This window comes from Halichoeres trimaculatus, unplaced genomic scaffold, assembly GCF_033239565.1.
Source record: "Halichoeres trimaculatus isolate MK-OKI-2021-1 unplaced genomic scaffold, fHalTri1.1 fHalTri1_scaffold_12, whole genome shotgun sequence".
Lineage (NCBI taxonomy): Eukaryota > Metazoa > Chordata > Actinopteri > Labriformes > Labridae > Halichoeres > Halichoeres trimaculatus.
In genome coordinates this window covers 32,239,145-32,261,612 of record NW_027437190.1, presented here as the reverse complement: position 1 = coordinate 32,261,612, position 22,468 = coordinate 32,239,145, and the positions used below count along the sequence as shown (strand labels likewise).

At 43.2% G+C, this 22,468-nt stretch overlaps 2 protein-coding genes across 2 annotated transcripts; both read left to right on the top strand.

Moving 5' to 3' along the window:
* Positions 1-8,451, top strand: dcst2 (DC-STAMP domain containing 2). Its single transcript, XM_074684212.1, has 16 exons — positions 1-19; positions 134-269; positions 1,064-1,326; positions 1,488-1,658; positions 1,761-1,862; positions 1,948-2,142; positions 3,259-3,324; positions 3,831-4,044; positions 4,137-4,294; positions 4,369-4,533; positions 4,644-4,811; positions 5,007-5,107; positions 7,183-7,316; positions 7,424-7,542; positions 8,064-8,157; positions 8,319-8,451. Exons 1-16 carry the CDS (start codon positions 1-3, stop codon positions 8,407-8,409), a joined length of 2,196 nt encoding a protein of 731 aa, XP_074540313.1. The 3' UTR covers positions 8,410-8,451.
* Positions 8,452-10,560: 2,109 nt separating this feature from the next.
* s100v1 (S100 calcium binding protein V1) lies at positions 10,561-17,559 on the top strand. The gene is made up of 3 exons (XM_074684021.1): positions 10,561-10,705; positions 16,152-16,280; positions 16,488-17,559. Exons 1-3 carry the CDS (start codon positions 10,694-10,696, stop codon positions 16,656-16,658), a joined length of 312 nt encoding a protein of 103 aa, XP_074540122.1. The 5' UTR covers positions 10,561-10,693; the 3' UTR covers positions 16,659-17,559.
* The last annotated feature ends 4,909 nt before the right edge of the window (positions 17,560-22,468 follow it).

Below are 22,468 nucleotides of genomic sequence, written 5' to 3'. Positions count from 1 at the left end.
ATGCTGTGGGACACCCTCGGTGTGTGTGTGTGTGCGTCTGCAAGTGTATGTGTGTTTGTTTTCAGTTGTAGAGTAGAAGTTTGGGAGTACTTTGGTTACCAGGCAACAAAAACGGTTAGCGGGGCTTAGAAAGGAAGAGGAGAGGAAACACACGCCTCACACACACACCTCACACACAAACACACAGTAACACACCTAATGAGCACTGACGTCAGCGTGCAGGTGGAGGAAGGCGGGGTCGCACAGCCCGTCAGAGGTTCGCTGCGCAGGTGAGTGAGGCTGAGGCGAGTTAGCGAGGAGAAGCTAAAGGCTAACGGTCTGAGCCTGAGACAGCTAGCATGATGCTAAGTAACCCTGAAGGTGTGCAGCTCAGTTCACAGTTGATACCTGATGTTTTTCAGCTTAGTCTTACTTAGTGGTAACTGTTAACTACGAAAGCGTATTGCATTCACTTAAAGAAAAAAAAAACCTCAGGTTTTTCTGAGTAATTTATTTTACTATTTATTTAAAAAAAAATTACTCTGAAAAACAGGAAAAAGTAATCTGAAAACAGAAAAAAATTACTCCTAAAAACAGAAATAATTATAACAAAAAACAAACCAATAAAAAAAATTAATCAGAAAAACAAAATTAATTACCACAAAAAAATTACTTGTAAAAACAGAAATAATTATAACAAAAAAAAAACAAAATAAAAATTATAACAAAAAAACAAACCAATAAAAAAATATTAATCAGAAAAACAAAATTAATTACCACAAAAAACAAACTGAAGAACAGATTACTCCGAAAATCTGAGTTGTTTTTTTTTATCTTCAAGTGAATGCAATACGCTTCCGTAGTTAAAGAATAAATAAAATAAAGGGGAAAAAAAGGATGTCATCTCATGCTCGTAAACTGCTCCCCCTGGTGGCTGGCTGTAGTAATGGTCAAATTTTCTGCTTTTGAGTTGTATAAATAATTAGACATATTATTAAACATGATTAATGTAGGAGAGGTTTGTGATCAGGAAGTCTATAAACATAATTTTAGAACTTACCTCCATGTTTTTCTCCATCTTCAGGTCAGCAGGACGCTATGAACGCCGCCCTACATGGAGAAAGGTGAAAGGTCACCTGGCAGAGGGGGCCCACAGCCTCATGTCGTTTGCTTGTGGGCTGCTGTTGGCGACCGTGTACGGTGTCACAGCTCTCCTCCTGCAGAAACAGCCGCTGTGGTTCTGCGTTTACACCACCTTCATCATTGCCCTGCTCGCTGCCTTTGGTTTGGGTCTGTCAGCAGGTGTGCGTGCTGATGTCATGGTGATGCTGCCCTCGCTCTGCTCAGGTAGGTGACAGGTGTTTATCACTGGTGGTCTACTTCCTGTCAGACAGAAACTGAGGAAGAGGACTATGTGTTTCATGGTGGAGTCAGGTGTTGCTGAAGTTTTCAAGATGTGGGCGTGATCCTGCTCAGCCAATCACAGTCCTTCTTTTCTTCTGTGTCAGCTCAAGGGCGGGGCTTCTTGCTCTTTCTGTTTGCCTCGGTGCTGTTGTCCGGTCCTCTCACCAACACGCTGGAGAACACGGAGCGAGCTTCTGCCAGCTTGCTGTGTGGAGCCGAGCTGGCAGCCAATCAGACGCGAGAACTAATGCAGCGATCAGCCACTCCCCTTTTCTGTAAGACCCGCCCATCATCATCATTCCCTTCTTGGTTTGGGACGTGGAAAGGATTTGAAATTATTTTGAATAGTGTTTTATGATGGTGTTTTCCTCTTTCAGCTGCGTTGGACAGAATCAAACAGATCAGCAGTAACGCTCACGCCATCGCAGGCCGCGTCCAAAACTTCATCCATGCTTTGACCGACAGTGTCCGCCATGTTGGTGAGGAAGCGAGGCCATCAGGAAAGACATGATTTCCATCTTTATGTTTTCAATGTGATCTGACCTCTGACTTCTGACCCCACAGCTCGCACTTTGAGGAATGTCCTTCACTTCCTGGTGGAAATCGGGGACATGTGTAACGCCAAACTGGGCTCCCCATACAGGAAGTGCCGGGCGGTGTTTGCTGAGGCGCGAGCGGATTGCGCTGACCTGCTGGGAGAGTTTGACTTCCTGTGTGACATCGTGGATGGCTTCCTGCCTCTCTGCAGCATCGCCCGTGGTGCGTTCACTGACATCCCGTTAGTTACAGCGCTGTGAAGGAGGAAGAGGCAGACTTTACCTGAGACCAGGGGTGTATTTAGTCGTTTGGGGGCCCAAGGCAAACCCAGTCAATGGGGCCCTCCATGTCCTTGTAACTCATCTTCCTCGGAGCTAGACTGGCCTTCCCTGGGTCCACTGTCTCTTTCCCAGAATGAAGGCATGAGACAGTGCTAATCTTGTACATAGTAACTTAACGCAACTAAATGCATTTCCTCAAGTTCTGTACTTTAGTTTGATTTAGAAAAAAGTGAAAACATAATTTAGTCCACTTTGTCCTGGATTTGAAATCTTTTATGGTCAATTGACAGCTTATTTGTCCCACAGTGGGGAATTTACAGAGTAACAGTAACAAACAAGAAAGTATGAAGCGAAAAACATTACAATAGGTAAATATAGAAAAAATAATCTAGTAAAGAAAAAATATGTAAATATCAAGCACAACATAAAACTGGAGAGGTTATATTTACAGTTACCATACTTTTTAGTACTATTATTTTAAATTTAATGTATTTTTATTTGACCCCCTGTCCAGTGAGTTGTTTCCAAAAAAGAGATTTTGTTCAATAATGTTTATCACCAACTCAAAAAGTTTGATTTAGAGAAAATGATCCTGTTTCCTGGGCTAGATAAAGTCCTTAAAATCCTAAAAGTCTTATATGTTTATCTCTGATCTCTTAGCAACATTGTTTTTATTTCCGACTTGGTGGAAAATAAGAAAAAAATGAGGAAAAGAGTGTTTTTTACCACTTTCTTCCTGAATCAAATGTTCAGATGTGTTGTAACGTGGAATAGCCCATTGAATAAGAAGGGAGGGGGAGGACCCAAAACGATCATTAAAGATTAAGCCTTTTGATGTATTTTGAAGCATGTGAAGTAAGATTTAGAAAAAAAGAAATGCTTTCAATTGAAGAGAACTTCATAAATCAGTTTTTAAGAGATGCTTTGGGGGCCCCTGGGAATCTTGGGGCCCCAGGCAACTGCCTGTGTTTGCCTAATTGTTGCTACGCCCCTGCCTGAGACAGAATATCGAATAGGTAAATTGGTCTGTAAACTAACATCACTCTGACTCTTTCAGCCGGAGAGCTCTTCTGCACCATCCCCTCCTACATCGCCGCACACCTGAAGAAACGCCTGGCAGCTCGTAAGTTAACAGTTCCAGCTTTAGCCTAAAGGCCCCACCATCACAAGTTTAGCTCAGACTCTGAGCAGGACCTGATTCTGGTCTAAGATGCAGGTTTTGATTTAAAAAAAGTCAAAACTTTGAAATAGATGTCACTTCTTCCTTACCAACTAATCTCAATCCAGAGGGGGCGGAGCTTCTGAAGAGGTTGTAGTCTAAAACAGCTGATCCTCTCCTGAAACCTGGCCTGCAGTCGTGTTATTATTATGCTAATCTTTTCCAGATCTGGGTCTGGATCCTTGTAGCTTTTGGTGATTTATCTCATTAATCTCGGTAATCTTGTTAATCTCGTTCACCTGGATTCACCCTTTGAGTGCGTGACTCTCAGGTGTTGAGCTGCTGCAGGCGACTTGCTTTAAAGTAGATAACATCAGTTAGCTCAGAGGCTAAGATGCTAACACAGAGTGACCCTCTGGAGTGGAAACTAGCGCTAACCCTACTGAGCTCTCTCGTCTTTTCTCCTCCAGCCGCCGTCGCAGCGTTCGAGAAGCTGAAGCAGGAGTTCGATTTCAATGTTTCAGCCTCGGTGACCTTTGACCTGGACGCCAACAGCAGCCGCTCTCTGCAGCAGGTGTCTCAGGACATCCTGGAGGAGGTCTCAGCAGAGCTGCACCTGTTCCAGAAACTGAGCGAGCCGCTGATATACGCCGGCCTCGTGCTGCTCGCCTTCTCCTTCTTCAGGTCAGAGCGCAGACTGCGTTTCTTCATCCTCTGGTCATCATCATCATCATCATCGCTGGGATTCAAACCTTTAACCTGTGATGTGTTGTCAGGGCAGTGCGGTACAGGCGCAGGTACCTCTCTGAGCTGGACTTCGACAACGTCTACATCACCGCTCAGTTTGAAGAGCTCGACCGTCAGATGACCTTGGAGGGCGGGGCTTCAGTCCTGCCAATCACACGCAAAGAGGCTGAGACCTACATCACACCTTGTTAGTTCACCTGTCTGATCCTCAAGCTGATTGGCTGCTGATGAATGATGTCATCAGTTTTGTTTTCCTTGTAGTGTCATTCCGGCTGACGGGGCGGGAGCAGCGGGCGGTGCTGGTTGGCGTGGTCTCTGTGCTCAGACATCTGGTGATGGGCGGCCTGGTGGTGGCGCTGGACTTCCTGGTGTTCTGGATACTGGATCAGGTGCACCATCAGGTGAAGGGGGACGTGGTGGCCAGAGGTGAGATGTGATGCAGTCTTGCAAACAATGGCACTCTGATGATGATGACACACACACGTTTCACACAGCTGAGACTTCCACGCTAACCTATGATCTCTGACCCCCTCCAGCTCCCGTGACGGTAGCGGTGCAGGTGAACGGGTCAGGCTACGCCTCAGACATCTTCAGAGACCTGGTGATGTCATTCAACATCCTGCAGGGAGGAAACGTCACCGTCATCAGCAGGAAGTGTCTCGTGGAGCCATCAGAGCCGGATTACGATGCCTGCTTCATCCTCGGTCAGACCACACACAGGAAGTGACATCATCACACAGAACACACACTGTTGGAACACATCCAAAACCACGCGTCTGTGTGTCTGTGTGTATAAACACACTAGAATCAGAGACTTTAGTCTGTTTCCAGATCCAGAGCTCCTTTGTTGGAGCTTCTACTTACACTCCGGTTCTGGTTCCTCTGGTTCTGGTCCTCAGGGTTCCTGCTGGGTCTGACTCTGCTGCTTTCTCTAAGTGGAGGTTTGGTTCGGCGCTGCAGACGACTGATCTGTGCTTCATATCATCCTGACAGAGAGCAGGTCAGTACACACACACGCACACACACACACACACACACAAGAATTGGATTTGGAGGTGGGATTCTAATATCAGGGGGTGTGGCCTAACAACAGGGGGCGGGTCTTATCCATCACTCTCTTATTAATCAGTTTGATTTCCCACCTGAGGAGCCGTCTGCACACACACCTGTAGGTGTCTGCTCATGTTCTGTTTTGAGTCGTCCTAGCAGGTTAGTGAGAGCAAACAGGACGACAGGTGAGGCTCCTCCTGAGACTTCACCTGAGGGTCAGGGGACAAACAGAGACAGGTTTCAGTAGGGAAAGTGTTTGAGCGCTAACAGGTGGAGTGAACAGGTGATCAGCAGTCAATTAATCAATCTTTATTGATACAGTGCCAAATCATGAATGATATCTCAGGAAACTCTCCAAAAACATGAACTGGTCTAGACCTGTTGGACCTGTCTAGACCTGAACCAGACTCACTTACACAGATATCTGCTGTGAGTTTGATAAAGCTGGAGAGAAAAAAAGCAGGGGGTGGGGGCAGAATGAGAGACACAGACAGAGATACACAGACTGCAGGCGTCACATGGAGAAATTTGCTCTGCCTGCTGACGGGGTCTCATGGTGAAGTGTGCTCTGCCTACTGCAGGGGTCTCCTGAATAGGTTCCCTGCCAGCTGTAGGCATCTCATGAATAGATGTGCCCTGCCTGTTGCAAGCGACTCATAACTAGGTATGCTCTGCCTGCTGCAGTGGTCATATGAAGAGGTGTGCTCTGCCTGCTGCAGGCGTCTCATGAATAGGTGTGTTCTGCCTGCTTCAGGTGCCTCATCAATAGGTGTGCTCAGCCTGCTGCAGGTGTCTTATGCAGTGGTGCCTGCTTTAGGCATTTAATGTAGAAATTTGCTTTGCCTGCTGGCAAGTTCTCAAGGAAAGGTGTGCTCTGCACGCCACAGACGTCTCATGAAGACATTGGCTCTGCCTGCTGCAGGTGTCTTATGCAAAGGTGCCTGCTGCAGGGGTCTCAAGAAGAGGTGTGCTATGCCTGTTGCAGGCGTCTCACAAATAGGTGTGTTCTGCCTGTTGCAGGCATCTCAGAAATAGGTGTGCTCTGCATGCCACAGACGTCTCACAAATAGGTGTGTTCTGCCTGTTGCAGGCATCTCAGAAATAGGTGTGCTCTGCCTGCTACAGGAGTCTCACAAATCGGTGTGTTCTGCCTGTTGCAGGCATCTCAGAAATAGGTGTGCTCTGCCTGCTACAGGAGTCTCAGAAATAGGTGTGTTCTGCCTGTTTCAGGCATCTCAAAAATAGGTGTGTTCTGCCTGCTTTAGGTGTCTCATGAAGAGGTGTGCTCTGTCTGCTGCAGGGGTCCCATGAATAGGTGTGTTCTGCCTGCTTTAGGTGTCTCATGAAGACATGTGCTCTGTCTGCTGCAGGCGTCTCATAAATAGGTGTGCTCTGCCTGCTACAGGAGTCTCATGAATAGGTTCCCTGCAGGCTGCAGGTTTTGGCATTCCCCATAGACTCCTGAACAGGCAGGGAGCTCCCAGAACAAAGGCAGATAACTTAACAGAAACTAAGATGATGAAGATAATGAACTCTTTAGACCAGAGCAGACCTGACTGAACTGTGATTATACTGAAGAGCTGCAGAGAGGAGCAGTGTGAGCCCACACACACACACACACACACACACACACACAGGCTGTGGGTGAGAGGTCAGCGTGCAGAGCGGCATGTGAGGAATCCCCAGAATGAGAGAGGAGGAGGAGGAGGTCAAGTCTGAACCTGCTCACAGGAGCCCAGCAGACTCTGAGACACCTGAGGGACCTGAACAGGACTGGACTCACCTGAAACTCTCACTGACACATCACATACACACCTGGACTGTTTCCCTGCCTGGTCTTACTAACTGAGAACAGGGATGGTTGATAGATCTGTAGATTAAAGCTCACACACACATGGTGTCATGTTCCTCCCTCACACACTGAGACTCTTCAGACTAAAGTCTACACACTGACCGTCAGGATCAGATCCTCCAGCTGTGAACAGTGAGTGTAACATGAAGACGATGATGTGTTCGTGTCTTCAGGAGAGGATCAGGTTCCTTCGACAGCAGATCCTGGACCAGAGGAGGACTCTGGGGAGGGCCCTGAGGAGCTCTGCAGGGACGACCACAGGAGGAGGAAAAGAGGGAGGGGGACGTCCTCAGGCTCTCCTGCTACGGTACAGAGCCCCCCCCCCAATATAGACAGAAAATAAATGAAGAACACTGAACGACTGCATGAACATCAAATATGCTGTGTGTGTATGTGTGTGTGTGTGTGTCTCAGGTTACCTGGAGGAGCTCTCCTGTCTCACCTCCTAGGTCTATCCTCACGCACCTGTCTGACGTGCGGCGAGGTGGGGAGACAGGACAACATGGAGGTCTGTGATGTCCCTCAGTGTGCAGGTACACACACACACACACACACACACACACACACACACACACACACACACACACACACAGAGCTGAAACAGTCAGTTATGGATACTGATGAAGTCACTTCCTGTAATGTCACCGCCTCATTGTCATCAGTGATAATTGCTTGGATCAGATTCATCAGCTCATTGTGTTCACTGTGAAACTATACTACTGTGTGTGTGTGTGTGTGTGTGTGTGTGTGTGTGTGTGTGTGTGTGTGTATGTGTGTGTGTGTGTGTGTGTGTGTTATGTGTGTGTGTGCTGAGGGAGTGTCCTTCAGCTCTGTTGACTCAGCTGTGGTCTCTCTGATAGCAGTAACTGAAGCTGAGACCTGTTAACCCTTCACTGTCTGCTGTAGATGGATTCAGACTGGGGTCAGATCCAGGTCTAGAGAGAACCCTTTAGGTTCTCTTAGTCAAGTTTTGTGACTCAGATCTGTGAGAAGTCCATGTTTCCCTGATCCAGCTCTGTGGTGGTCTTTGATCAGCTCCTCTCTTGTTTTTCAGGTGTGTTCTGTCGGCCATGTTTCCACAGTTTGGGAAACGTGTGTGTCGTCTGTGTGCGACCTCTGACCCCACAGGAAGACGGCGACGAGGAGCTGTGAGTGTGATTGTGTGCGATGTTTGAGGAGCAGAGTTTCAGGCTGCTGAGCTCTGATTGTTTTCATGCTCTGATGATGGACACAGGGTCACTCCAGGTGGTCTTCAAATCCTGGATCAGTCTCTGAGTCTCAGCTGATGTTTTCATTTGGTCCCTCTCAGAGACTCCAGCGATGAAGAGCAGATCACTGAGCAGAGAGTCAGGAGGAGGAGGAGCTCAGACAGGAGGGACAGGGTCAGTGAGCTCAGGTAGGACCCCTCAGACCGCTCCTCCATCCCCAGAGACACACACAACTCCCAGAAACTAAACACACTGAAGCTCTGTTTTCCCACTGTCAGTGAAGTAGACGCTCATCCCCAGGACGGACACGGAGCAGAGGTTGCAGGCCGCCATCAGGATGAGACTGTCATCACACACAGAGTTTAGAGCTTCCAAACCTCCAGCGCTCTGGTTCAGGTCTCTACAGGACCCAGATTCAGGATTCTTTGAGTCTGTGATTAAAGCTTTTAAATCTGTGGCATTAAACAAATCAGAGCATCTCAGTTTGGATCTAATGTTTCATCATAGAGTCTACCAACTGAGGACTCTAACTCCAGTTTTAGAACATGAAGCTGATACTGGAGTGTTTAAACTGCAGTTCCCTGAGTGTCCACTAGAGGCTGTGTGCAGAAACAGCAGAAACCAAATCCACACCCATTCAAAAAGCTAATCTTTACAGCAAATTTAAACATGTTTACAGCCTGGTTCAAAACAGGATTTAAGTTTGGATAAAATCATTGCTCCATCAGCACACACTCAACGGAGGAGGAGTTATTATAACCAGTTATTTAAGAAGTTATAAAACTGACCAGTTCTGTCCATATAAGGACATGGCTGGCGGGGGACATTGTAGCTGATAGCGAGGAGTCTGAAGACGCGGCTCTTCAAAACTCTGTATGAGGAAGAAAGGTCACAGAAAAAATGTTCATGTCTCACACAGGCTGATTAATCTGTGCTCAGTGAAAGGGATGTCTTCAGATTAAAATCTATTTAATGTTGGATGGAACGCCCTGTGAGAGTTGATTCTGTGCTTATCATCCTGTAATCTGTGTACAACCTGTTTAATATATTTAAACTGTGTTTAATCTAGGGTTAATCTCTGTTTATTCTGCTTTATGTGTGAAACCATTTTAATCTGAGGTTAACCTTTTCAATATATTTAAATGATATTTGATTAATGTTTAATCTGAGTTATATCTTTGTTTAATCCATGGTAAATCCGTGTTTGAACAACTTTTAATCTATTTAACTTTTTTTTAATCTGAGTTTAATCTAAGTTTAATGTGTGTTTAATCAGAGTTAAATCTGTTACGTCTGTATTTGATCTGAGTTAAACCTTTGATCTGAGTTTAATCTAGGTTTTATGTGTGTTTAATCTGACAAATCTGTATTTAATCTGAGTTTAACCTGTTAATGTATTTAAACAATATTTGATTAACATTTAATCTAAGTTATATCTGTGTTTAGTTTGTGTTAAATCTGTGTTCAAACCAGTTTTAATCTGAAACTTTTTTAATCTGAGTTTTATCTGTTTAGTCTGAGTTTAATATGAGTCTGTATTTGATCTGAGTTTAATCTAAGTTTATTGGGTTTTAATCTGAGTTTAATTTGTTTAGTCTGTATTTGATCTAAATTTAATCCATTTAATTTGAGTTTAATCTAAATTTAATGTGTGTTTAATCTGAGTTAAATCTGTTTAGTCTGTATTTGATCTGAGTTTAATCTGGGTTGAATCTTTTTCAACCTGTGTTTAAACTGGGTTTAATCTGTTTTTTTTTTATCTGTATAATCTTGTGTTTAACTGGTGTTTCATCCATATCAAATATGTGTTTACTTATTTAACTCTAATAATCCAAATTTAATCTGTGTTTAATCTGTGTTTAAATGTTTTTTTTTTTTATTAAAGTCCAAGTTTTATTCGTGTTTAATTTTTTTGAACTGTGTCAAATTTGTACTTAAGTTTCATTTTTGTTTAATTCGAATTTAATCTATGTCCAAACTGTGTTTAACCTGTGTTTAATCTGTTTTAAACCTGTATTGTTTTTTTTTTTTTAATCTGAGTCTAACCAGTGTTTAATTCATGTTAAATCTGTGTTCAATTTAAGTTTCATTTTATTTTAACCTGAGTTTAATCAGAGTCTTAAACCTGTCTGATGGATGTGGAGCTGTTAAAGAATCTGAAATATTCAAACACCTTCAACCCTCAGGTACAGACTGGTCCTACTGGTCAGCTCCCAGTTTGTGTGTGTGTGTGTGTGTGTGTGTGTGTGTGTGTGTGTGTGTGTGTGTAGTGGGAGGACTCTGGGACTCTGCAGGAAACCGTGTGAGCGCTCTTTCAGTCAGTCTCTGCTCAGTCTCTGCTCGGTCTCTGTCTCTGCCAGGTCTACCTCTCTGCTCGGTCTCTCCCGCTTTCTGCGTGTGTGTGAGTGTGAGTGTTATCTTGTTGAGTGTGTGTGTGTGTGTGTCTCTCTGGGATTTTGTGAGCGAACCTGAACAGATGGCGACCAAGGTAAGAAGCTCTGTGAGCGCGGTGTGCTGGCTGTTTGCTGGGTGTGTGCTCGCTGATGTTGGGCTCAGAGGTGTGTCAGAGTCACAGATAGAGACCCTTCAGCTAGAGCTAGATCACTTAGAGTTTGATCACTTAGAGTTAGATGTTTCAGAGTTTGATCACTTAGAGTTTGATTAGTTAGAGTTTGTCTCTTCAGGTTTTTAGAAACAGTATCTGTAGACCTGATCCAGCTCCGTGTCAAACAGCTGGTCTGTCTTTCTGCTCGTGGAGCTGAGTTCAGCCTGAAGGTGTGTCTGAGGCTCCACAGGGCGCTCACACACACACTTTTCCCTCTCTTTCTGAGCATGTTTTAATCCAGTTCTCCTTCACATGTCAGTCTGAACATGTTCAACATATTCCTCAGGTTTAACCCTTTAGACCAGCTCCTCCGGATGTTTAACCTTCCTGAATCAGATTTAACTCTGGGTTCATAGGGCAGTTTTATGGAGACAGATGGCTCCAACACCCTGCTTCTTTTCATCTGTAAATCTCTATAAATGTTTCATAGTAAGGTTTTATTCACTGTATACGCTGATGACGTGAAGTATAAATCATTTAAACAGACTTAAACCAGGAGAACTCCTCCAGACTGGAACATATGGCAGTGACCTGATGAGAAAAACATTCAGGGTTTAGAGAGTTTATCTCTCAGACATTAACAAACACAGGATCTCCCCTTCACTCTGTGTGTTAAGTTTTTAAAAGATCAGTTTACTGTAAATCCTTTATTCTACAGACTGTTTGAACGCCTCACCTGTAACACACAAAGTTCAACTGTTGAAAGTGTCATAAAACTGACAGGAAACAATTTCAAAAACTGCTTCAAACAGAACTTCAATTGAAAACCTCTTTTAAGAGGAAACCATAATTTTCTTTTTTAAATCTCACCACTGAAGACATAATGTCCTGTTTCCTTCATATTTCCAGACAAATTTGCTGATAAAAGGTTATTAAACTCTCAGACTGTGAGGTAAAGGTATGTGCGAGTTACCTCAAGATAAAACCCTTAGTATAAGACCTCAGGATATGACCCTCAAAATGAGAACTCAGAATTAGAGCCCAGGATAAGACCTCAGGTAAGGACCAACAGTATGAGACTTCGGGATATGATCCTCAGAATGAAACCTCATTATAAGACCTCAGGTTAAGATCCTTTGTATGAGATCTCACATATGAGACCTCAGGTGAGGACCCTCAGTATGCTACCTCAGAATGAGACCTTAGGGTAAGACTCTTAGAATGAGATCTCAGGTTCAGACCCACAGTATGAGATCGCAGGTTAACACCCTTAGTATGAGACCTCAGGATATGACCCTCAGAATGAGACGTACAATATGAGATCTCAGTGTGAGACCTCAGGTTAGGACCCTCAGTATGCTACCTCAGAATGAGATCCAGGCTAGGACTCTTAGTATGACACCTCAGTTTCAGACCTACAGTATGAGATAGCAGGTTAACACTCTCAGAATGAGACCTCATGATAAGACCGTCAGTGTAAGACCTCAGATTAAAACCCTTAAATTGAGACATCAGGATAAGACCCTTAGTTTGAGACCTCGGTTTAAGACCTACAGTATGAGACCTAAGGCTAGTATCTTAAGTATGAGACCTAAAGTTAGGACCCCCAGTATGCTACCTCAGAATGAGATTCAGGATAAGACCCTCAGTATGAGACCTCAGTTTAAGACCTACAGTATGAGATCTCAGTCTGAGACCTAAGGCTAAAATCCAGTTTAAGACCTCACGTAAAGATACTCAGTATGAGACCTCAGGTTAGGATCTTCAGTTTGCTACCACAGAATGAGACCTCAGGATTTATCCCTCAGTAGGAGACCTCAGGATATGACTCCTTAGAATGAGACGTCATGATAAGACCCTTATTATAAAACCCTCAGTGTAAGACCTCAGGTTAAATCCCTTAGTTTGGGACCTCAGTATAAGACCTACAGTATAAGATCTTAGTTCGAGACCTAAGGCTAAAATCCTCAAAATGAGACCTCACGTAAAGATACTTCGAATGAGACCTCAGGTTAGGGTCCTCAGTACGCTACCTCAGAATGAGACCTCAAGATAAGACCCTTAGTAAGAGACCTCAGGTTAAGACCTACAGTATGAGATTGCAGGTTAACACCCTTAGTATGAGAGCTCAGTATGAGACCCTCAAAATGAGACATCAGGATATGACCCTTAGCATGAGACCTCAGGTGAATACCCTAAGTTTGAGACCTCAGGATAAAACCCCCAGAATGAGACCTCAGGTTGAGACCTACAGTATGAGATCTTAGTGTGAGACCTCAGGTTAATATCCTTCATATGAGACATCATGTAAAGATACTCTGTATGGCACCTCAGATTAAGACCCTCAGTATGAGATCTCGTGTGAGACCTCAGGTTTGTATCCCCAGTTTGAGATCTCAGTTTAAGACCCTCAGTATGAGACCTCAGGCTATGACCCTTAATATGAGACCTTAAGTTAAAACTCTTAGTATGAGACCTCATGTAAAGATACTTAGTATGAGACCCTCAGTATGAGACCTCAGGTTAAGACCCTTAGTATGAGACCCTCAGGCTGCTCTGAATGATGAGTTAATGTACTCTCACCACAGTTCAGCCAGATCAGCTCTAGATTGACTCAATTTGTGACATCACTCGTTGGTTAAGGCCATCCACAACCAGCCCCACCCGTATCTCTCTGATCTCCTCCACATTACCACCCCCTTTCGCTCCCTTCAGGTCTTCCTCCTCCTTCCACCTCTCTGTTTTTTCCCTGATCCATTTTGACTTGGCATTACTTGAAGAGTTCATTTGTTGCTTTAGAAAGAGAATCACAACTTTCTAAAACAGCAGCAGTGGAGGAGGCTTCCAGAATGCAGAGTTACTGAAGTTTCTTAAAGAGACAGTGACTGAAATGGGTGTTTCCTGTGGTGGTTTTGTTGTGTTGTTGATTTTGTTATAATGTTGTATAAACATTGTCCTGTTGTTGCTCTGTATTTCTGGTGCGACAGGACTTTTTGTTTTTAGGATCAGCAGATTTCAGCTGGACGCTGTCCGAGCGTCTCTGCAGCCGCCGCCCTCTTTCACAACAGCCTCTTGAGAGAGCTGCTCAGAAAGCTCTGATCTCATTCAGCTGTTAAACTGTTCAGCCTGAGGCGCAGGAGAAACCAAACAGCTGCTCGGGGCCCCTCACACTCCAGGGGCCTCTGTGCTCTGTCCCAGTTTAAAGAGACACTCCCTTAAAGTTCAGCGTCTCTGAGCTGGAGGACGTTGGGAAAGGAAACAGAGCTATGGAGGAGACTTTACAGAGTTTTTGATGAGTTTGACTCTGAGGGATTTTACTCAGACCCTGGAGCTGGACTGTTGGACAGGAAAGGAGGTCAGAGCAGAAAAAGAGTGATAGAGTACACAAGCTAAGCTGTTTGTGACGTTTTGGTGAGGATGGAGATGGTAGAGGAGCTCCAGTCTAAACTGCAAACTGAGTTTACAAAGTTTAATTGTTGTCACTTTAAAGGTACAAATAAATGCATTACTTTGTCGCTTTGCATCCTGGGAATCCAACAAATAAAAGTTAACAGAAGATCTGCTCTCTAAAACAAAAATGCCTTGGTCAGAGTCACAACTTTACCACAGTGGGTGACGGTGCTCATGGGAAACGGAGTCTTCATCCTGGAAAAACAGTATTGATTGTGACCATAGACTTTAAAAAAAAAGAAAGAAAAGGAGGTAATCTTGCTCAGCTTGAAGTGAGGTCACAACAAAAACTGCTCCCCCTGGTGGCTGGCTGCAGTATAGGTTAAAAAAAAAAAAATCCATCTCCCCAGTCATTCCAGATGGGCTGTGGTCAAACTTTAAAAAATTAATACACCTGGTAGAAATGTGTCTCACATCTGATTGTTGTGGTGATATGAAGATATCATTTGGCTGCCTTTTAATCAGGTTCTTTTTTTTCCGGAAAAGTTTAGTTTTCATAAGTTATAAGAGGTTAAAAAGGAGGTTTAACGTCACGTTTAGCGATGATTGACAGCTGTCGTTCTTGTGTATTTTCCAGGAATTGTAAAATATGTCTCGAGGTAGAGTCAAGAAGTGATTAGACTCTTGAAAGAAAAAAAAATATGGCTGCTTTCCACTCTATATGCAGACTGTGATTTTGACCACAAGGGGCACTGTGATCACTATGAAACTGGTGGTCCTGATAGAGACTTCAAAAAAACAAGTCAAAAAGCTCAAACAGAGAAAAGTTGAAAGAACTTTATCTTTAATAAAATAATCCAATGTAGAAAGATTTATTAACACTTCTTAACTCTGAGATGTTAACCTGTAACACACACTCTGAGGTGTGTTATTCCTGCTAATATTTGGTCTCTCTGCAGTCATTGTTTGGTGTGTTTGTCGAACACTTTACACCGAGTGTGCACGTTAAATACTCTGATGACGGAGGTCAGAGGATCAGTCTCTCTTTGAAACAATAAAATCTTTATTATTAATGACTAACTGGGTCATTCATTCATTCATACATACATTCATACGCTCACTGTGAGCTCTCTGCTGCTCAAACAGCTCACAGCGACTCCCTCAGTAAATACGTCAACAGTTACTGTTTGCTCTTCGTGTTAGACCTGCTTTAAAACATCTTTCTGTGTGTGTGTTTCTGTGTGTGTGTGTTTAGATGAGTTAAAAATGGAGTCATGTGACCTACAGTCTGCTCTCTGCACACCTCCACCTGTCAGTCGATGATTAACTGAAGTCTGTAACAGTCACCTCGTAAACTCCGCGCTGAGGTCGAGATGAACGTTAGATTAAATAAAAACCATGCCACACATCATGATTCTGATTGGCTGATACTCACTTCCTGTGCAGTGATCCGTGCAGTCACATGTTAAAGTGATGACAGGTGTGTGTGTGTGTGTGTGTGTGTGTGTGTGTGTGTGTGTGTGTGTGTGTGTGTGTGTGTGATTTCATCAGACAGAGAAACACACTTTGTTTTCTTCTCTCTGACTCTGAGTTGAAGTGGTTTCTGTTCCTGTAAATTCCATCAGAGTGAGACGTCTGTCAGCTCTCCTGTCTGTGCTCATCTCATTGTTTTTGGCGTTCTGAGTTTCCGGGTGTAAAAATTCCTGCTGGCGTGCTCAGATTGTGGAGATTCCTGAGATTCCAGCTGTGGGGAGTTTCTGCTCCCAGAGTCCCACAGCTGGAAACAGACTCCAGCTCCTCTTCAGTCCTGAGCAGATCTCTGCCCCCCTTACAGGGACTCTCTGCGTGTTCGAGTCCACAAACCCAGAGCTCACTCAAACAGACATAGACCCAGGGCCCTGCTCCAAGAGTTCTGCTTTTTGTCCCTCACAGGCTCAGGTGGTTTGAAGTTTGCTCTGTGCTGATTGGTCGATAACTGTGAGGCCTTGTTCTGTCTCAGTTCTCAGATCTGGAGCTGGCCATCAACACGTTGGTGACAGAGTTTCACAAGTCTGCGGATGATGGACCCACCATGAACACCACCCAGTTCCAGACCATGCTGTCCAATCAGCTGCCTGCATTCTCCAAGGTATGACATCACAGCTCCCCGTCCAATCACATCTCAGCTCTTCTTTCTCATAAATTCTGTCAGAATTCTACAAATAAAGGACGTAGATCGTAGAAATAAATGACTTTGCAGAGTCAAAGACAAGAACTCTGTGGTTGAATTCTTTGGATCTCAGAGACCGTTAATCGTGTCCATGTGTGCCGGTCTTTCCCCTCTTTCCTGTCACAGACAGTGGAGGGCGAGGAGGGTCTGGCTCAAGTCCTGCAGCAGATGGGTGTGGAGAGCGGTCAGGACATCTCCTTCAACCACTTCTGGACTCTGATCAACAAACAGGCCATCGATCTGTTCGGCTCCACGCACAAAGAGAAGAACGTCAAGTGCAGCTGCCTGCTGCAGTGAGACCACCTGAGACCACCTGAGACCACCTGAGCAAGGAGCCAACACACTGCGCTGACCATAGGGGGGTCCAGCTGATCAGTTATTGAAGTGGTCAGAGATATTTTAGAAATATAGGTATCATAAATGAGTAATTCATTAATCCTGACTGTGATCGTTACGTGAAATGTTAATGTACGACTGACAGACCGGTTCATCAGCTGTTCATCATGAGCTGGGTGGCCGGGAGCCAGTGGGTGTCGGACAATTTGCAAAAGCCACAACGGAAGTTAAAAGAGATTAGTTATCCCCCAAAAATTGGTAAATGATTATTTTACCATTTATGGGAAAAATTTGTCATCTAACATTTAGCTTTTTGAAAAAAACAACGTTAGCATTAAAGCTATATTTATCGCAGTTGAGGCGAGTTGTGGCTTTAGAATTTGTGTTTTTGCATTTGCAAATCGTCTGACACCTACAGGCCACCGTAGCAGTTCATCCTCTTCATTCTGAGCTGTTCATGAAATGTTTAGACTTTACCTGACTGATTTCTTCAAAGGTAAAATTACGACTTGATGAGCCACAAAATTCCCAATTAAAATATAATTTTAAAGAAATCAGAGAGCTTTTTATTCGTTTAGTATATTAATATAAAGTCACATTCTTCACACCTGAAACCTGAACAGATTTTTAGAAGACACATTTTTGAGTCAACCCTTCATTTTAATGTTTGCATGCTTTTATACGAGTTTAAACTCCATACAGATCCTTTATTCAGCCTGTTTTACTAATACACTTCATGTTGAGCGCCACATGTAACCAGACGTTACATGAACTCTGTTTCTCGTTATTAAAGTGCTGGTGATGTTTGATACTAACATGACTTTATATCGATGTTATAAACCTCTGATCACCTGAGCTCTGATCAGATCCATGCTATAAGTCTGTGAATAAAGAATCATTGTTGTGATAAAACTCTGATCCTCTGCTCCTTTTGTTTGAGATGCTTTACAGTTTAACATGAATATTTCAGCACGTTTCATTTTAAACCAAAAGAAGAAAGAAACTCGATCCTCTTTTTTCCAATAAGCAGGGTCGCCCCCTGCTGGCCATTACTGTTAGAAAAAGATCAAGACAAAAGGAAATGAAAACACTGAAAAAGACACAAATCCCTCTGCGTGCTCTTCATTTTTAAACTCTTTTATTGCTTAATTTTGAACTTTTATTCTCTCAGAATGAGAAGAAATGACTCTAACTAAACAGAGAAACAGAGAAAATCTTTACTTTGTATAAATCACACACACCTTATTTACGCACACCTGTCAGATTTAATAAAAGACCACTCTGAAGGTTGATAATTGCTGAAAAACATCAGTGAACACATGATCAACAACCTGCTCCGTCACAGACACAATCACCCTTCAGACCACAAGAGGGCGCTCTCTGCTCCTCCTCTTTGTGGAAAACCTTCCCATCAGGCTGTTCCCTCCATCGCAGCTTCAGCTGTCCTCCCACCCCTCCCTCCTGTAGCTTCTGCTCCAGCTGAAACACACACACCAGCAGATAACCATCTTTTACTGTGGTTAATTAATAACTTTTGACCGTATGAAAGTTCAGCAGAGGTGGGACGAACAGTGTGCAGTTCCTGAAACATCCACTAGATGCTGCTGTGATCACACTTTGTGTACACAAGTACTAAAATTGAGTTAAAAAAAAATTACTATAATGAAAAATAAATATGACTATTACAATTGGACACTATAGACAGCCCCAACTATCTCATTGATGGTAATTAGTTTCATTTTACAAGATGCTGCTAAAATGATTCATAAGCAAAAAAATAATCTGACATATGTGTATCTATGTCTTAAAATCTAAAACATATTTTCACAAAATCCCTCAATTAAAAATAGGCTGATGTTTGAACAACAGAAAGTCCATGTGGATAGTTATATAAAAGTGTATTCTATGTGTTTACAGTTTTTATGTTGTGTCATATTTACAATGTAACTTTTGTGTATTTCTTTTTTTACAGTGTTGTTTTTGTCGTGTCATTTTCAGCAGTGTTCTTTTTTTTACAGCATTTCTCTTTCATTATGTAATTTTTTATTTTTTTTATTTTTTACATTTTCATTATTTAATCAATGTGCTTTTTACAGTGTTGATTTAAACAGTGTTATATTGTACAGTTTTCATGTGTTATTTTTACAGTATCATTTTTAACAGTGATACTTTGGCATTTGAAGATTAAAACAAAATTTTTGATTTTAATTTATGTTTTTAAAGTGTTCTTAAACAATGTTGTTTTATGGTATTATTTTCAACAGTGTTATTTTAACAGTGTTATTTTACATCTTTTTTAATTGTGATATTTTAGCATTTTTTGACTTGAACAGTGTTATTTCAACTAAGTTTTTAAAGTGTACATTTTTTACAGGATTATTTTACTGTGTTGTTTTTAACTGTTTTAATTTTAACACCGAATAATTTAAAGTGTCGTTTTAATGGTGTAAATTTTTTACAGAATTTTTTTTTTTTAGTTCTTCAGTTTTTTAGTTTCAGTTCAGTTTTTGTTAAAGTTTTTTTTTCAGTGTAGTTTCGACATTTTTTAATCACTGTTTTTTTAAGTGTTATACACACACACACACACACACACACACACACACACACATATATATATATATATATATATATATATATATATATATATATATATGTGTGTGTGTGTGTGTGTGTGTGTGTGTGTTTATATTTTTTATGTATTTTTTAGTTTTAACATTTAAATTTTTTTAACACTGTTACTCTAACAGTCTGAGGTTTTTACAGTTTAAGGTTTTTTTAAACAGTTTTTAACAGCACTATTTTAACACTGTTAGGTTTTGCAGTGTTATTTATAACGTCTAATTTTAACCGTACTATTTTCACAGAGAAACTTGTCACAGTCTGAATATTTAAACCTTGTTAACCCTATCACCCCACACCCCATGAGTAAAAGTGAGAAAACGTGTGTGGGGGTAAATCTGTGGCTCTCTGACCTGCTGCAGGACGGCGCGCTGAATCTGAGGGTCGTTCAGGTTTACAGGCCCCCCAGTCAGACGAAACTTCAGAGATGTCACAACAGAGTGTCTGCCGGCTGAGGAGAGGAACGAGAACGTCCTAAGACTGGCACAGATTACAGGACTCTTCAAACCTCCACAAATTTAGAGAGCACACTAACTGAGTATCAGCTTCTTCACCCTCAATTTTCCAAATCATGGGTAAACCAGATCTGATAGTCTCTGCAGGACTCACCTGAGTGACAGACGAAGCTGAAGGTCGCACTGCAGGGTACTGAAAGCCACCTTCCAGTCTTTGACTCCATCGCCACACAGTCTGAATCACCATCTGGCTGACCCATCATCCAATTCAAGAAGTGGGTGGGGCTTTGGTCAGACCACGCCCACCATGCTGATCTGTGCAGACCCACCCAGGCGTTACTGCTAGCACTAGTGCTGACCTGAATGGAGACTGCCAAACGCTTCCCAAAAGTGGAGTAAGTGGAGTCTAAAGGTTCATCAAGAAACACAGTCCCTGTGGTGTCCCCTGGCTCTCTGGTGCCTCCTGTCCCTGCAGTCCCTTCTGTCCCTGCAGTGCCCTCTGTCCCTGCAGTCCCTCCTGTCCCTGCAGTGTCCTCTGTCCCTGCAGTCCCTTCTGTCCCTGCAGTGTCCTCTGTCCCTGCAGTCCCTTCTGTCCCTGCAGTGCCCCCTGTCCCTGCAGTCCCTTCTGTCCCTGCAGTGCCCCCTGTCCCTGCAGTCCCTTCTGTCCCTGCAGTGCCCCCGGTCCCTGTGGTGCCCCCTGTCCCTGCAGTCCCTTCTGTCCCTGCAGTGCCCCCTGTCCCTGCAGTCCCTTCTGTCCCTGCAGTGCCCCCTGTCCCTTCTGTCCCTTCTGTCCCTGCAGTGCCCCCTGTCCCTGCAGTCCCTTCTGTCCCTGTAGTGCCCCATGTCCCCACAGTGCTCCCTGTCCCTGCAGTGTCCCCTGTCTCTGTGGTGCCCCCTGCAGGCCCAGCAGAACTCTGCAGCAGCTGTCTGATCTCCTCGGCATCTTTCTGGCTCAGGATGCTGCTCAGCTGCAATTTCAAGGAGCTGCAGAGTTTCTGAGCTTCAGACCAGGTCCCTGGCTGATCCAGCAGGATGTGTTTCCGAGTTGCAGCTGAGAGACATGAAAAAAACAGATAATCAATGAAGTCCCTGTTCCTATAAGGAGCTTCCTGTTAGCCTGCCCTTGCTGTGTCACTAACCCTGTGACTCTGTTTGACCCCTCATAGGACTCACCGTTATAGCAGAGCACGGGATTCTTGGTGTTACAGTCTTTGGCAGACCAGCCCTGTAGACTGACGGTCACACAGTCTCCTGACCCCGGCTCGTTGGAAGACCAGTTGGTGAAGGAGTTCCAGTTTAGTTTCAGGTTCCCTGAAGACCATTCCCAGCTTCTTCTCAAACCGATCCAAACCAGCCCGGTGCTCACCAGCGCCCTCACTTCTTCATTGTCTGTGTCGTCCTGGATGGTGGCGAGGTCAGTGAACCTGTCCCTGCAGTCCCTCTGAGCCTCAGACCAGGTTTTAGGTTCTGGGACAAGTTTGAACCGTCTGATACCTTCAGTGTGAGAGCGATGGACCAGCAAACCTGGAAGACCACACAGGAAGGACTAAGAACGAACCTCAGACTGACTCACTGCTGGAGAAAGACTCCAGTGGACACTCAGGGAACTGCAGGTTAGCGTGGAGCTGATCAGGTTGGGTTCGAATAAGTGGAGGTGTTCAGTTTACTCACCTGACAGCAGCAGGAAGATTAAACCTCCTGAAACCATGGTGACCAGCTTAGGGTCTGTGGGGGCGACATCATGTTATTTTCATCAAACTGACTTCAGCTAAAATGCAGTGATCTCCACTACAGAGTCATGTCTGTTTTAAATGCAGTTAAAATAAGAAGTTATGTAAATACACAGGAAAAGAATAAGAAAGAAATTAAAGTTCACATGAGATTTGAACATACCTGTTTACAGCTACCTCAGTCCTTTAGTTTACTTGTTCACCTGTCGGCTTTATACTCCCTAAGCCCCGCCCATCACAGGTAAACACAAACACATCACCTGTTCATGTGACTGGTAAATGATACTGAGACAATTTCATGGTTCATTCAAATCTGAAATTTCACTCATGCAAACCTGATTACCTGGCTGACCTTGTTAACCAAAACACCTGGATTAAAGAGTCTGATACTGAAGCAAAAATCACAGCTTGACGGTTTCTTGTTTTTTGTCTTTAGATCTCTGAGTAATAACTACCTCTCTTTTTAACTTAAACTTTTATTTAACTTTCTTTTTTTTTAAATGCAAAAGAATAGTCAATTTCCATTTTAAATTCAAAGTCAAAAAAACATTTTTTGTCCCTTGGGGGCATTAAAAGCAAGTTGAGCAGTAAACAATGTAAACAACCATAGATGAGACCAAAAGAAAAAAGAAACAGCACAGCACATTAAGTTTGAATTAAGTCTGTGGTTTAAAAAAAACAAAAAACAAAATAAAAATAAATAAATAAATAAATAAATGAATAAACCTTAAATATTCTTTCCAAGAAAAACTAAATTAATAGCAAATTAAAATGTCTATTTTTTTATTAATATTGTTGTTGAAAAACAATGGACCAGAAATCACAAAATTAAAAAAATACAAAGAAAAAGAAATTGAGCTGTAAAGACGACCCATTCAATTTTAACCCAACAGTAGTAGTTTAAGATATTTTTAATGGGATATAAAGATTAAAAAAAAATGCTTGGCCAAACAGTAGAGCAGTAAAT

Bases quoted from the DNA above. Each gene is read 5' to 3' on its own strand.
- dcst2 (XM_074684212.1), top strand. The intron at 4,045-4,136 runs GTCAGAGCGCAG...ATGTGTTGTCAG, and splicing joins CTCGCCTTCTCCTTCTTCAG to GGCAGTGCGGTACAGGCGCA. The intron at 7,317-7,423 runs GTACAGAGCCCC...TGTGTGTCTCAG, and splicing joins CCTCAGGCTCTCCTGCTACG to GTTACCTGGAGGAGCTCTCC.
- s100v1 (XM_074684021.1), top strand. The intron at 16,281-16,487 runs GTATGACATCAC...TTCCTGTCACAG, and splicing joins AGCTGCCTGCATTCTCCAAG to ACAGTGGAGGGCGAGGAGGG.